Genomic DNA, 14,547 nt, shown 5'->3' on the forward strand with positions numbered 1-14,547 from the left:
GTTCTCAGTCTTCGCTCGTTTTCTCTTCTCTATCTCACTCTCTTTCGGGAACGAGGCTGGTTGTAATCTGTCACTGCGAGTCGTTTCATTTATTAAAATTATCTTACATAATGCCTTCTTTATTTAATCAGGCACACTCGTTTTCTCCCACAGAGAAAAATGACGGATGGGGTGAGTGGGTGAACTCTCTGCTCATTTAATCCTCCTTTTGTTTTCCACGTCTCTCTGTACTGCCCGCCCCTCCCTAACCTTTGTCCAATTTTTAAACGCGAGTGAGGTATCTGGTAGATCATCATCATCACCACGCTCAGCAATAATAGCTGGGGTAGTCAGGAGCGTGTGTGTGTGACTGTCGTGTATAAGCTGGGACTGTGTTGTTAACAACCCTCACACGAAGTCAATAATCACGTGATTCACATGTGAAAATTATACGTGTGTGAAATTTACACACGTCACATATTATGCCACACATTTTCCATGTTTTTTTTGTACAGCGCTTTTTATTTGTATAGCGCTTTTAACAGTGGACGTTGTCGCAAAGCAGCTTTATGGAATCCAAAAAAAAATTATAGAAATGAGTATGAAATGTGTGGAACAATATGTATGAATTAAAATGATCAGATTGTCCTTGTTTTTAACAGATTTGTTTTTATTTTTCACATGAGATTTGTTTCATCAAATAATAAATTTTCATATAATTTTAATTTATTTTTGGTTATTTTTTTCCCCAGTGAGTATTTGAACAAAATATTATTTTTTTTACCCCCAAATTAATTATGTTTCTTTTATTTAAATTATTCACATTTGTTTTTTAAAATGAATCGCATTTGATTTTTAATCATTTATTCCACAAAAGAATATTTTTTTTACATTTATATTCACATGATTTTTAACCAATCATCTACATCTATTGTTTATGATTTGTGTGACACATGAAATCATGTGATTTTTACATGATTTGTTTGTTTTACATGAATTTAAATAATTCACATGTGATTTTTACAGAAATGAGTTACATGCGATTTTTTAAATTTGGTTTTCTTTCATGTTTCATGTATCCAAAAATTATAAACTTACTTATTTCCATTCGATTTTAAAACAGCTTGTGTGATTAAAAAAATGAAATCTCATAATTATTTAAAAATTATTTTCCACAGTAATTTGTTTTGTTTTCCACATGTGAATCACGTCAACTTTCCAATGATCCATATAAGGTTTTTTTTTACACCTTATTAATAATTAATATATTTGCATGTGTTTTTATACACATGGTCACATTAACCACAGGCATACTGATGCTCATACATGCACTTCCAGGGCATAACAAGTGGAAATGAATCTCCATGTGGTTACTCATGTGATTATACAGTATATTACTTACATAATCACAGATGGATGTAAAAAAAACAAGTGATTTTTTCATAAAGAAACCATCAGTTACGGTTATCTAAATACTTAAGGACATATTTTGCGCATTTGAGATAATCCAAAGTCCTTAAGTCTGACCGTTTAAGCACATCATTTTAGCCTAAATATACAGTAGGGCTAGCATTTCATCATCATCATCATCATCATCATCATCACCTTGCCACGCAGAAGAAAAGTACCACTTTATATTGCACTGTGCCCTTTTACATTAATAAGCCTTTAAACAATGAGACCTGCTCATTATATACAAGGCATGCTAAATATCAGTCATGATATGCACTAATAGAGATATTTATAACCGAGATTGATTTGGTTTACATTTCAAGAGCTTGTTTTTAATTCCCCCGATGCTTTTTTTTTTTTTTTTTTTTCAAATGTAATCAGATAATGTTACTCTTAGTTTTTGTGCAAGCAGCCTTCAAAAAACCTTGAAGCTCAACGCAAAACACATCCGATATAGTGCTCACAATGGACATATTACAGAAATCCTGCTCAATCATTTGCATTTTAACATGATTCAGGTCACAATGACACAATCCTACTAAGACGCAACCAACTTCCATCAATATGTTCATCTCTGAGCTTTGTGTTCTGTGCAAGAACGCATCCTGAGCATGAATGAGAGTGTGTTCGGAGTTGGATATCATATCTGTGTGTGTGTGTGTGGAGGGTAAATTGTTGATGTGTTTCTGGAAAAAGTTATGATTTTTAAAACGCACACACACAGATTAATCTACACACTTCTCGAGATATAAGACACTAAGTTTTTTTTTTATTTATATAAACTAACTATCTGCTAGCCTGGGTGCCATCTTGTTTTTTTTCTTTAAGCTGAATTTAATCGTTTAAAATTTTAAGATAACTCAAATGGTGGTGAGCAATTCAAGTGCTACAACATTTTAAAATTATTATTACGGATATAATGACTTAACCTTATTGCTTTGGGTTCTACTAAACAAAATAAACTGTAAACTAAGATATTAATAGATTCATTATTGTTCTGATGAGTGTATTGTAAGTTTATATTTCTTCCAAACCAAGACAGGGAAGCAAAAGTACCTAGAAGACGTCTGAGCAAATTTGGCACCCAGGATAGCTCGGTATTGCATTAGGATATCACTTAAAGCTATCACTGCAAACTACAGCATGAAACAAGGAATCCTATTTCAAGTTTTCCTACAGGAAGGCCATCCAGGAACAGTCATGAACATAATGTCGCCTGCCCTTGACTACACCGCGGCACTAAGTCAGCAGGGTCAGCGGTTCATATTGGCACTTGCTTTGAATCTGTCAGTTCAAGCCAACACTAAAGGGACAGACTGGATCTATGTTAAAATAAAATTCTCTAGAGGTCAAAGTCAAGGGTCAGTCACGTCAGAGATCATATCTCGGACTCTTTATGGTGCAATCTCTGGTCAGAGTTCAGGCTGGCTGATAGAGTTTCCATCTCAGTCCCCAAAATTCCCAGTACATCTTCCTCCTCCTCTTCTTCCCTGCTGAACGCCAGCTCGTTCTCATAACAAAAATTTGCAGTGGAGTGCAATGATTTGCTTTCCTCAATGTCTTTGGCGCTGCAGCGTGGCGTAGATGGCACCTCATAAGTCTTGTGGAAGTGCGTAAAGTCTACCTTGTAGTGGTTCTTCTCCTCGAACACGACAGGTTCAAAGCGGTGACCCCATAAGATTTCATTAGACAGGTAAGAGCTGCGCACCTGCGCTGTCATCGCCGTGGCCTCGACCATGCCCTCGAGGATCACCACAATCTCAAAGTCTTCACTGAGCAGGTCCTGTTGGCTGATTCCGAAAAGAGGGCTCTCCTCATTTATTTCATGAATGATGGTCAGAGGAGAAACAAGGAAGATGCGGTCGATGCCCTTGTCGTAGCCAACGTTGAGGTCGATCTGGTCAAGTGGGATGTACTCGCCCTCTTCTGTCATTCTTGGCTTAATCAGCTGTGCCCGTACGTGCGCCTCGACAATATGACTCTTGCGCAAGTTTCCTACACGCCACATCAAGCACAGCTTCCCGTCACGCATAGCTATGACGGCGTTCTGTGAAAACAGCAATGTCTGTGCACGCTTCTTGGGTCGGGCCATTTTGGCCATGATGGCACCGATCATGAAAGCGTCCACAATGCAACCCAAAATGGACTGCACAACGACCATGAGTACAGCCAGCGGGCACTCTTCGGTCACACAGCGGAAACCGTAACCAATTGTGGTCTGGGTCTCGACTGAGAACAGAAAGGCTGCAACAAAACTGTTGACCTGCATGATGCATGGTGTGAATTCTTCGTTGGAGGTTCTGTCAAAGTCACCATGTACAAGGGCAATGAGCCAGAAGATGAAACCGAATAGCAGCCAGGACAAAACGAAAGCAAGAGAGAACAGAAAAAACATCCATCGCCAACGGATGTCCACGCAGGTTGTAAAGATGTCAGCCAAGTAGCGCTGTGATTGCTCTTCCATGTGTGAAAAGCTGACGTTACACTGTCCGGTTTTGTTAACAAAGCGGTTGCGTGGCTTCCGCCGAGTCTGGATCTTACCATTTCCAAAGCCATTGCCAAGGGAAGGCATGATGCCGTGGTGATGGATGTCCTCCTCGGACGATGTCACGACGTTGTAGCGAGGGGTCTTTCCCACACTCATGCCACTTGGCCCTTTTAGGACAGCCAGTGGTTGGGATGCCAGGGCTCTTTTCTCCAATCACTGCACAGGACACAAGGACCTAAGAGAAAGGAACAGGAAGGGGAAGTCATTTGAATACCTTAATTATAATAGTGCACTTTTTAGATCATCTAAAATGTGCTTACTTTCAAAAACATACCTAATTCGATTCGTTGCAGTTATAGCATCTAATGCAAACTAATTCGAATACAAAGAGCCAGATTTACTGTAAGCATAGCCTTGACATTGATTATTTGCACTTAACATTATTTAGTGCTTCCAATTAGCAATTTTTCTTTTCAATTAATTTATTATTTATGACCATAAACCATGCTACATATGTTAGTCTTTCGGCTATGTCAGTCTTTGCCACAGCGGACCATCCAATCCGCTGGCAAGCCTTCCATTTTATCCGGGCTTGGGACCGGCACTGCATTCAGCGGATGGTGTTTGGGTATGGTGTGGGAACCAAAACCAGGCCTTCTGCATGGGGGGCTACTGAGGCCACTTATTCTTCCTAATACTGATAAAATGTCTTATAAGGCACAAAGCTCTGGGAAAGTGCTTGAAATGCACTTGTATTATGTATTTTGTACCAATCCTATTAACAAGACACTACAGTACATATAATTAAATGCATTTGCTACACAGCTATAATTGATATCTAGCTGATATGTAGATATATAGATTGATTAATGGTGCAGTTTTTGACTTTTGATCTCAATAGAGCTGTGGGTAAAGATAAATGCTTATGTGCTGAAGAAAAGATGCATGCATTGTCATGGACTATAATGGCAGAATATTTTTATTACATTACTATGGATTAATTTATTTGAAATATAAACTAAAATAGGTTGATTGACTTAAGATATATACACCAATCATCCATAACATTACCATTGATTATCCATTATATACCAAGAAGTGACAAGATCATGGGCAAGACCCAAGGCTCAACCATGACCATGGGCACCTAAGGTCAGCCCGTTTGCGCCGATTCCACAGAAAAGCCAATGTTGCAGAACTGCAGAACTAAGTCTGTGCTGGCCATGACAGAAAGGCACCAGAACACCGGTTGCACCAAAGCCTGCTGTGCATGGGGAACTGCAGTCAAATAGCCCAAGACCTTTAATCTCCCCAGACACTGAGCAGATTGAGCACTCATGGGATGCACCAGACAAACAAGTCGGATCCACAGAAGTCCCTCCGCACAATTAAGAATCTGAGCCAGACACCTCCAGCACCTCCAGAGGTCCTGTGGATTCATGCCCTGATGGGTCAAAGCTACCGGGGAATCTACACAATACGACCTGTAGAGCGATCTATACATTTTAAAGTGTGATTTCCACAAAAAGAAACACATGGCATAATACTTTTATTTTAATTTAAAAATAATTAATTTACACCAATTTTTAAACATATATAACATATTCCAAATAAACATATTTAGTTCGTCTTTAAAGCTTATGCACACACTGGTACCTACATTATAAATACTAGTACATACAACCACATTTACATACAGACACACACACAGCTCATATACAAAAAAATGGAAGTGACGAAAGCAGTGTTAATAATGTGTTACTCTGTGATTGTGTGTGCAGCCCAAGTGTTTCCCTGTGCTGCTATAAATGAATGTATCTGCGCTGCAGCATATGTAACAAATTAAAATTAGACAAACTTCACACTTTTTCTGCGAAACTCAAAATCCACACTTTACTTCAGTGCAGCGGCACATACAACTGTCAGCTTCTGTGGGAGAGAGGATTAAAAATACAACTCCTGATCTTCATCATCATCATCATCATCATCATAATAATAATAATAATAATAATTATTAGTATTATTATTATTATTATTATATTATTATTATTATTATTATTATTATTATTATTATTATTATTATATTATTATTATTATTATGATGATGATGATGATGATGATTATTATTATTATTTCATTATAAGTGTCATATTTTGGCTCTTCTTGGTGCTGTGTCATTTCTCTGAGAATTCTCTTTTAGAAGCTGCCCATGGGGTCCGGATTTAGGCATCCAGTCCCTGCCTGATCCAACTGATCTGCCTTTCTAATAATAGACGCCTATCTCATAGAGGCTAGAGACACACACACACATCCACTTCCAAGGGTCTGGGTGACATGCTGTACTCATGCCACAGACTTCAGCTCACACGCTTAAGGTGCTGCTATATCAGTGAGTGTGAATATCTGAGGAGCCTTAGATCGGATGAAAGAGATAATGAGAAAAACACACCGTATCATTTAGATCTCACACACACACACACACACACACACATGAATACGCAATCCTTCATCCTTACAGTGCACAGGAATAAAAGGATCAGATGAAGAAATGGAGGGATATAGAGGTTACCATGGAAACCGGTCTGGTAGAGGTTGCGTGTGCGTGTGAGTGTTTGAGGGGTGACTGCCGGCTTCATGCAGTGGTATTTTAGTCATCCTCCAGGTGGCCAATCACTCAGAGAGAGTGGGAGAGAGAGAGAGAGAGAGAGAGAAGGAGACGGAGAGAGAAAGAGACAGGGATTTGATGTGATACAGGTCAACAGCAAGGAGAAGTGAGAGGCAGAGTTGAGTTTTTGGTGCCGCAGGGAGAAACACCTGTTACTGCAGTGAAGCTGGCACGGTTACTGCTTCCTGCGGAGGTGCCACGTAGTGTGGCTGAGTGCTCCATGTGGCCTGAAAAAACAGTCCGCACTCTCGGCAATCCAGCATTCAGCACTTCTCTTCAAACATGCTGTACTGTACTACACCTGCTGCTTCACAGAGTATGAGAAAGACGCCAGGGTTTTTCTAACCTAATCTCGGTCTGTGTAACTATATCACGTGTAATTAGCACTGACAAGAACGGCAAGATGTTCCTTTGTACTGAGAAACGGATAAAAAAAAAAAAACAGTCACATCAAATAAATGTCTACAGATAGCTGTTGATATGTCAAATGAAACCAAATTATGCTCTTGGGTGGTTGAATCTGTTTTTCAGGTAGTTTTATCCACTATTTAGAAAAGGCACATAAACTTATAATAAACATATAATTATATGCTATATTTAACATGCTTTTCACATTAATTGATGTTAGTCCATGTATTTTATTTTATTCATGCATTTTTGTGATGATGACATATAAAATAGCTGATGTTCTGTTATTCTTTGTATTTCGTCAAAAGTTTTTTTGAAATTTCCATCAGTGAACTTGATGGCACCATGGCACAGTGGTAAGCACTGGGGCCTTGCACCTCCAGGGTAATGCAATGCTAGCCACAATAATAACGGCAATGCTAGCACTAGCATCAATGCTGTTGCATGTATGTAGCACCTTGGTCCTGGAGGAACGTTGTTTCGTTTCACTTAGTACTGAACTGTATATGGTTGGAATGACAATAAAAGCCTACTTTACTTGAATTGCTAACACTAGCAGCAATGCTAGCTGCAAAAAAAAAAAAAAAAAAGTTAGTGGCCGAAAAATGCTAGCAGCAAGCAAAACAACAACAATGTCAAATTCCAACATGGCTTTGCAAGCATTTCTCCTGGCTTTATCATTACTGGAAAGCATTTAAATTGCCCAGTACATGTTGAGTCCTTTTTTTTTTAAACATGGAGTGACAAACTTGTAGTTGCTCATCATAACCCCTTACACCCTAAGGTAAGCTGTTCTTTGCTCTGGGCTAGCAAAGTCTTGGTGCCGCCATGGAACTGTCTTTGGCTGTACAAAGAACTGGTTTGAAATTGGGCACCGGATTCGAACTACAGAGCTCCGGAACTCTACTGATTGAAAAGGGGAATACATGTGTGTAAGTGTGAATTTGCATGTTCTTAGGCCAATTAGTCCTTCCAAATTGCCCTTAGCGTGTGAATGTGTGTGCTTGTTTAACCTGCAATGCATTGGCACCCTGTCCAGGGTGTATACCATGGACAAGGTATACACCCTGTTAGTCCCATGGGATAGGGGACAGGATTGTTGTACAGGATAAGTGGTATAGAAAATCAATAAGAAAGTAAGTGAGTGAACTTAGGTTCCTGGGTGTGGTGGCCATGCTTCTGGACATGAGGAGGTTATTTCCTGAGTGCTGCTTCAGTCACCTTTATCCAGGGGCCTACAGAGCTAATTTTTCATTACATGCAAGTGAAAGGGGGTGAAAAGTGCTTTCCTTTGTGTGTGGTACAGACCTAACGGTGTGTAAGCAGCAGTTTAAAAAAATAGCTGAGCAAACCAGTTTAGCCAAGTTCTTGCTTTTGGGGAAAGAAATCAGGGAAGATTCCAATATATACGGTCATGTTCAAAAGTTAGTACACCCTCTTTTAATTAAATGTCATTTTGTGTAAAAATATACAAAAAATCATCTGATCCTAACGGGTCCTAATGCTGTGCTATATATAAATGTCACTAAATAAATTTGACTCCAGCTTTATCAAAAGAAACGAAGGTTGAGAGCGAAGTTAGAATGCATGCAACTTCTTATTATTTAAGTTATACATGTAGTGAAACATTTCTCATAGAGTTTGGCTATGTGGTTAGATCGCAGGGTCAGGCTAAAACTGTGCTACATTTTTTTATTTGTCGCCATAGGTCTGGAGACATACAGATTTAGAACTTTGGTTTGCCTTAATAGTATCTTTAATTGATGAATTAATGAAATCAATCCACAAAAATATATTTTAATAAATATAAATGTATAGTTACCCTATCCATCCATCATCAACCGCTTATCCAAAACCGGGTCGCGGTTCCAGCAGTGAACCCCGAACTTCCCTTTCCCCAGCCACCTCATCTAACTCTGACTGGGGAATCCCAAGGTTTTCCCAGGCTAGTGTGAAGATAGACCTTGGTCTGCCCCGCGGTCTTCTTCCAGCTGGACGTGCCAAAAACACCTCCCTAGGGAGATGTCCTGGTGACATACTTACTAGATGCCCAAACCACCTTAACTGACTCCTTTCCACACAAAGTTCCATATGAGTTTCTCATGGATGACTGAGCTTCTCATCTTATTTTTATGAGCAAAAAGCTAGCTACCCTTCTGAGAAAACCCATTTCGGCCGGTTATATTTGCGATCTTGTCCTTTCAGTCATGACCCAACGCTCATGACCATTGCTGCGGGTTAAAACGAAGATCGCCCGGTAGATTGAGAGCTTAGCCTTTTGACTTAACTCTCTTTTAAAATTACTGCACTACTGCCCCACTGCTCCGATTCTCAGGCCAACCTCACATTCCAATGTTCCATCACTCGTAAACTAGACACTGAGATACTTAAACTCCTTCACTTGGGGTAACAACTAACTCCCTACCTGGAGTAGACAATCCATCTGTTTCCATCGGCTGAGAACCATGGCCACAGATTTCGAGGTGCTGATCCTCATCCCTGTCGTTTCACACTTAGCTGCAAACTGATCCATACTCCCGCAGTACCTCCCACAGAAAATCCAGAGGGACCCGATCATATGCCTTCTGCAAATCTACAAAAAACATGTAGACTGGATGGGCATATTCCCAAGCTCCCTCCAGGATTCCTGCAAGAGTAAAAAGCTGGCCCGCTGTTCCAAGAACAGGACGGAATGCACATTGTTCCTTTTCAATCTGTGGCCAATCCCTTCTTTTCAGCACCTCAGAGTACACTTTCCCAGGTAATGCCCCTATTTATGAAAAGGGGAACCACCACCCCAGTCTGCCACTCCTTAGGCACTGTCCCGGACTTCCACGCAATGTTGAAGAGGCGTGTCAACCAAGACAGTCCCTCAACACCCAGAGCTATCAGCATTTCCAGACGGATTTTTTATTTCCTGGGGCTTTGCTATTGTGGAGTCGTTTGACTACCTTAGTGACCTCGCCCAGGAAAATCAATGCCGACCCCCCATCATCTTCCAGCTCTGTCTCTGCAACAAAGGGTGAATTAGTCGGGTTCAGGATTTCCTCTTTTCACTGCCCGATTACCTGCTTAGTCAGGGTCAGCAGTGTCTCATCCTTGCTGTACACAGCTTGGGTGGTTTCCCGTTTCCCCCTCCTGAGGTGCCGGATGGTTTTCCAGAAGCACCTTGGTGCCACCTGAAAGTCCTTCTCCATGGATTCCTCGAGCTTCTCCCACACCCACTGCTTTGCCTCTGCTACTGCTTTCGGTACCTTGCAACTGCTTCTAGAGTCCCCCGGGATAACATATCCCTGTTTCAGTCGGACAGCTTCCCTAACCACAGGTGTCCACCACGCTGTTCGAGGGTTACCACCCCTTGAGACACCCAGAACCTTAAGACCACAGCTCACAGCTTTAAACATTGACCACTCTGATTCAATGTCCCTAGCTCCTACAGGTATGCTGGAAAAGCTGGTGGGAGTTGAAGGCCTCTTACACAGGGGCCTCCCCCAGACGTTCCCCATTCACCTGCACTACGCATTTGGGCTTACCAGGTCTGTCCAGTGGCCTCCCCTGCCACCTGAACCAACTTACCACCAGATGGTGATCAGTTGACAGCTCCGCCCCTCTTTTTACCCGGGTGTCCAAGACATATGGTGTCAGGTCAGATGATATGATCATGAAATTGACCACTGACCTTTGGCCTAATGTGCTCTGGTACCAAGTACACTTATAAGCATCCCTATGTTCGAACATGGTATTTGTTTTGGACAATCCATGATCCCAATCATGCCCCTTCAGGTATCTCCGTCATTGCCCACATGTGCGTTGAACTTCCCCAACAAGACTATGGAATCCCCTACTAGAGCCCGATGCAGTACTCCATTCATAGTTTCCAAGAAAAAAGAACACTCTGAACTGCTGTTTGGAACATAAGCACCACAGTAAGAGTCCACCCCCAATCCAGGGGTTTGGATCCAGAGCCGAGGCTATGGGGTCGAGGTAAACTCCACCAGATCTAACTGATAAAGCTTTACCCCAAGAGTTTAAGTTAAGATCAATGACAAAATATTTTTACTATTACTGTTACTGTTGCATAGATATGTCAATATTTCATTCATTTATTTGCCTGTATATTTGATATGACTCGTTTGAGGAAAAACGCATTCTGTGCCCTGTTTAGTGCAATAGAGTTATTTGTTGCACATAGTGGTCTAAAATTGGACATAAATTGGACACAAGCACTAATAAAGGCTCACTGGAGCAGAAGAAGATTATAAGACCAGAAAAGGGTTCACAGTTTTTTACACCAAATTGTGTTGTTAATAAAAACAACAACAGGAGCTTGTGGGGTTTTTTTTCAAGCCATTGCATTTTAAAGATCAGAAAGTGTGTCTATGATGTATAGAATGATTTCTTTTCTTTTGTAGGGTGCAGTACTGTATGTTGCAAAGCTTTGAAGAGATGTGTGTGCATCTGAGTGAGCTTGTTTCTCACACTGAGCCTGAGAAAATAAAGAATTTCTTTCTTTCTTTCTCTCTCTTTCTCTCTTTTTTTAAACACCTGCTGTGTTAAACCCAAGTGAACAAGGATGCACCCTAAATAAGCTGTGAGACTGTATGAGCTGGAGGATTTTACCTTGTTGTAACCCGTAACTGCCTTAAAAAACCAACTAGCATGAATCAAGTGCCATAGCTTGTCCGCGTAATTTCGTTTAAGGCTGATGTCATTATTAACGCTGTCCAGCCCAAACAAAGTCTACAGTCAGGAACAACTACGCAGAGCTTTTTTGTTGTTGTTTGTTTTTATGCTTTCCTCAGTACAGATTTTGAGTTCGTTGTTGTCTCTGCTAATTGCACGTACACTGCAGATGCGATAGCCAGTAATGAGTTTTATTCTTTACACACCCTTACGAGCTTGTTAACACCCTCACAGTGGGGTGCTTACAGAAACAAATGGTGCTTGTGCTCCCTTTTCAAGCACCTGTACTTTAATTTGGTCATGTCGATCCATCAGATGTGGAAAGATAACAGCAAGGGGGGATGATTTCATTGTAATTAAAGTTTTAAAAAAGCCTGGACTTCCCAGCATTCTAATCAGGCTTCTGGAAACGAAGCATTTGAGCTCAAGTGCAGATTTGATCAGCGGAGCAGAGGATGCAGGTTTAAATCGAACTCTGAGCCTCGGCACTCATATCCGAGCGCAGCTAGAAAATTCCATTATATGTAATTCCGAGTGGTCGCCTGATTGGTGAGAATCAGTACAAATGGAATTGTCTGAAGTCGGCGCAATTTTTAGACGCTGACGTGAAGAGAAAAAAGGAAATAAATAACCGCCTTATGCTGAGATGCCCGATCAGCCCGGAGATCTCAGTTTGTCAATTTGTCTGATGAAATGTACTGAATGGATGTGACAGCTGTCATTTAAATATTCACTTGTTGTGGACCCGTGCTGCTCTCCTTGCGTCTAGGAGATGGGACAAGATGGATGGGGGTGTAAATCTGGACGGGTAACTGAAAGAATTGACTCCCCTGTGGGTCATTAGGGAGCAAGCATCAGCTAGAACACTTGCACAAGCACATTTTAGTCTCAATTAGTCTGATTTAATAAACCTTATGAGGGATGACTAATAACATTAACACCATATGTGCTGTACTGTAACAGGATCACTGGCTGCATACGGTGACCTACAATAATACCAGAAGAATATGATCTGATTCTTACAAGAGTTCTGGATTAAGGGGCTTTTGGACGGTTTTACATATATGAACTCCGCCATAAGTTTTTATACCTATTTTTTTTTTTTTCATTATTGTTTTCTAAGACACTTAGAATGTAAGTTTTATCAAAAATAAAATAAACATGACTAGTTTCAACATACAGGAAGACAAGGACGCAGCAGGCGCCAGCTGCTGAACGAGACACCCCAGGAGATTTCTCATACACGCAGCGTGACAAGCTTTACGTGATCTTACTCTTGAACATTAACCTCCTCCTCAGTTACTTATCTCAAAAAAAAACAAAAAAAAAAAACATATTGCTATGAATTATTTAGTAAAGCTTCAGAAAAGCTAATGTGACAAATGTGCAGGTACGAGAGTGAGGACACTCTGGGACTGTTGACAGGTTAATGAGTACACACTCACACACACACACACACAGATACACAAAAAAGAAGGATACAGTGTGTACCAAACAGCATATCATCTTCATTCATCATACACACTGATCACACAAACACCACATACACAGTACACGGCTACAGGTTGCACAAATTCTGGTTTTTGTCCTGCTCAAAAAGCAACTGATAACACTAATAATAATAATACGTATAGTAATAATTTAATAATAATAATAATAATAATAATTATTATTATTATTATTTTATTTTTGCTTACCTTGTTGTTTAGTGTATATTTGTCAAGATTATAAACCAGGGTCTAAGAGCTTCTCTCGTTTCTTTCTGCCTCTCTAGTCAAGTCAAAGCATGATTCAACAGCCCGGTTCCTTAAGGGTTCCTCTGTGAGTAGAACCACTTCTCCAAACTCAAAAGGCTCGTGTTGTAGTCCTGCAAGGTCCTCATCGTCAACGGTACCTGCACCACAGACACACACACACACATTCACTGTGTGTCCCAGTACACCGACCTGCCGGCAGCAAAGAGTCTTTACTTTAAAAAGCTCTGGAAATGTTCCTTTAATGTTCCTTTGATGTTGTGTTCATCTAATTTCCCACTAAAGCACTGTGAAGCGGTGATGAGGCTCCTTGTGTTCTCCAGGGTTTCAGTGCAACCAGTGATCCCCCCCTCCCATCTGCTATCTGATCTGTGTTTTTTCCTCTCTCTCTCTCTCTTGCTCACTCTCTCTCTCTCGCTCACTCTCTCATTGAAGTTGGCATTTGCAGAGACCAGTCATATATAGGAGATGTTACCTCATATAAATGCACAAGTTCTTGGATCACCCTGCACAGATAAACACACACACATTGCATTGAACTATATTTAAAAACTCTGAATACCGTGTAGTATTAAGTAATTAAAAATATCTATATGTGTGTGTGTGTGTGTGTGTGTGTGTGTGTGTGTGTGCTCCTTTAAAAGAAATCTGGAAAAACATACAATATGTATGTACATATAATATGCACACTAGCAAATCAGTCATGCCTGGTCACACTATTTAATAACCATGCGAGATATAAGAGAATTGAGAGAGAGAGAGAGAGAGAGAGAGAGAGAGAGAGACTATTAAACTGTTTGGACTTTCAGGAAACAAACTTTCCTAGCTCGTATGCTTCAGGTTCACATGGGACAAGTCACTTTAAAGTCTTAACATAGATGTAAAGTGCACACACACACACACATTCGGCTTCACTCAGCACTTTACTTTTATACTTAGATTTGGCTTCCTGGGACGTCGACTAGGATTGCAGAAATGGCTGAGGCTGATACTCTTTCAGGTACTATGCCTCGCTATGTTTGGAAGGACGAGTTCGAGAGGAGCATGTTGTCGAGCTGAGGTCTGAAATTTCCGTTGTTGTGAAATCCTATAACCATACGTCAAACCCAGCAGTTACA

General features: G+C 40.6%; 1 protein-coding gene across 1 annotated transcript; it reads right to left on the minus strand.

Annotated features, from left to right (window-relative positions):
• Positions 1 to 913: 913 nt before the first annotated feature.
• Positions 914 to 13,720, minus strand: kcnj12b (potassium inwardly rectifying channel subfamily J member 12b). The gene is made up of 2 exons (XM_053515388.1): positions 13,373 to 13,720; positions 914 to 4,154 (listed from the first exon to the last, which is right to left on the minus strand). Exon 2 carries the CDS (start codon positions 4,073 to 4,075, stop codon positions 2,810 to 2,812), a length of 1,266 nt encoding a protein of 421 aa, XP_053371363.1. The 5' UTR covers positions 4,076 to 4,154; positions 13,373 to 13,720; the 3' UTR covers positions 914 to 2,809.
• Positions 13,721 to 14,547: the final 827 nt, after the last annotated feature.

Source organism: Clarias gariepinus, chromosome 16 (assembly GCF_024256425.1).
Source record: "Clarias gariepinus isolate MV-2021 ecotype Netherlands chromosome 16, CGAR_prim_01v2, whole genome shotgun sequence".
NCBI lineage: Eukaryota > Metazoa > Chordata > Actinopteri > Siluriformes > Clariidae > Clarias > Clarias gariepinus.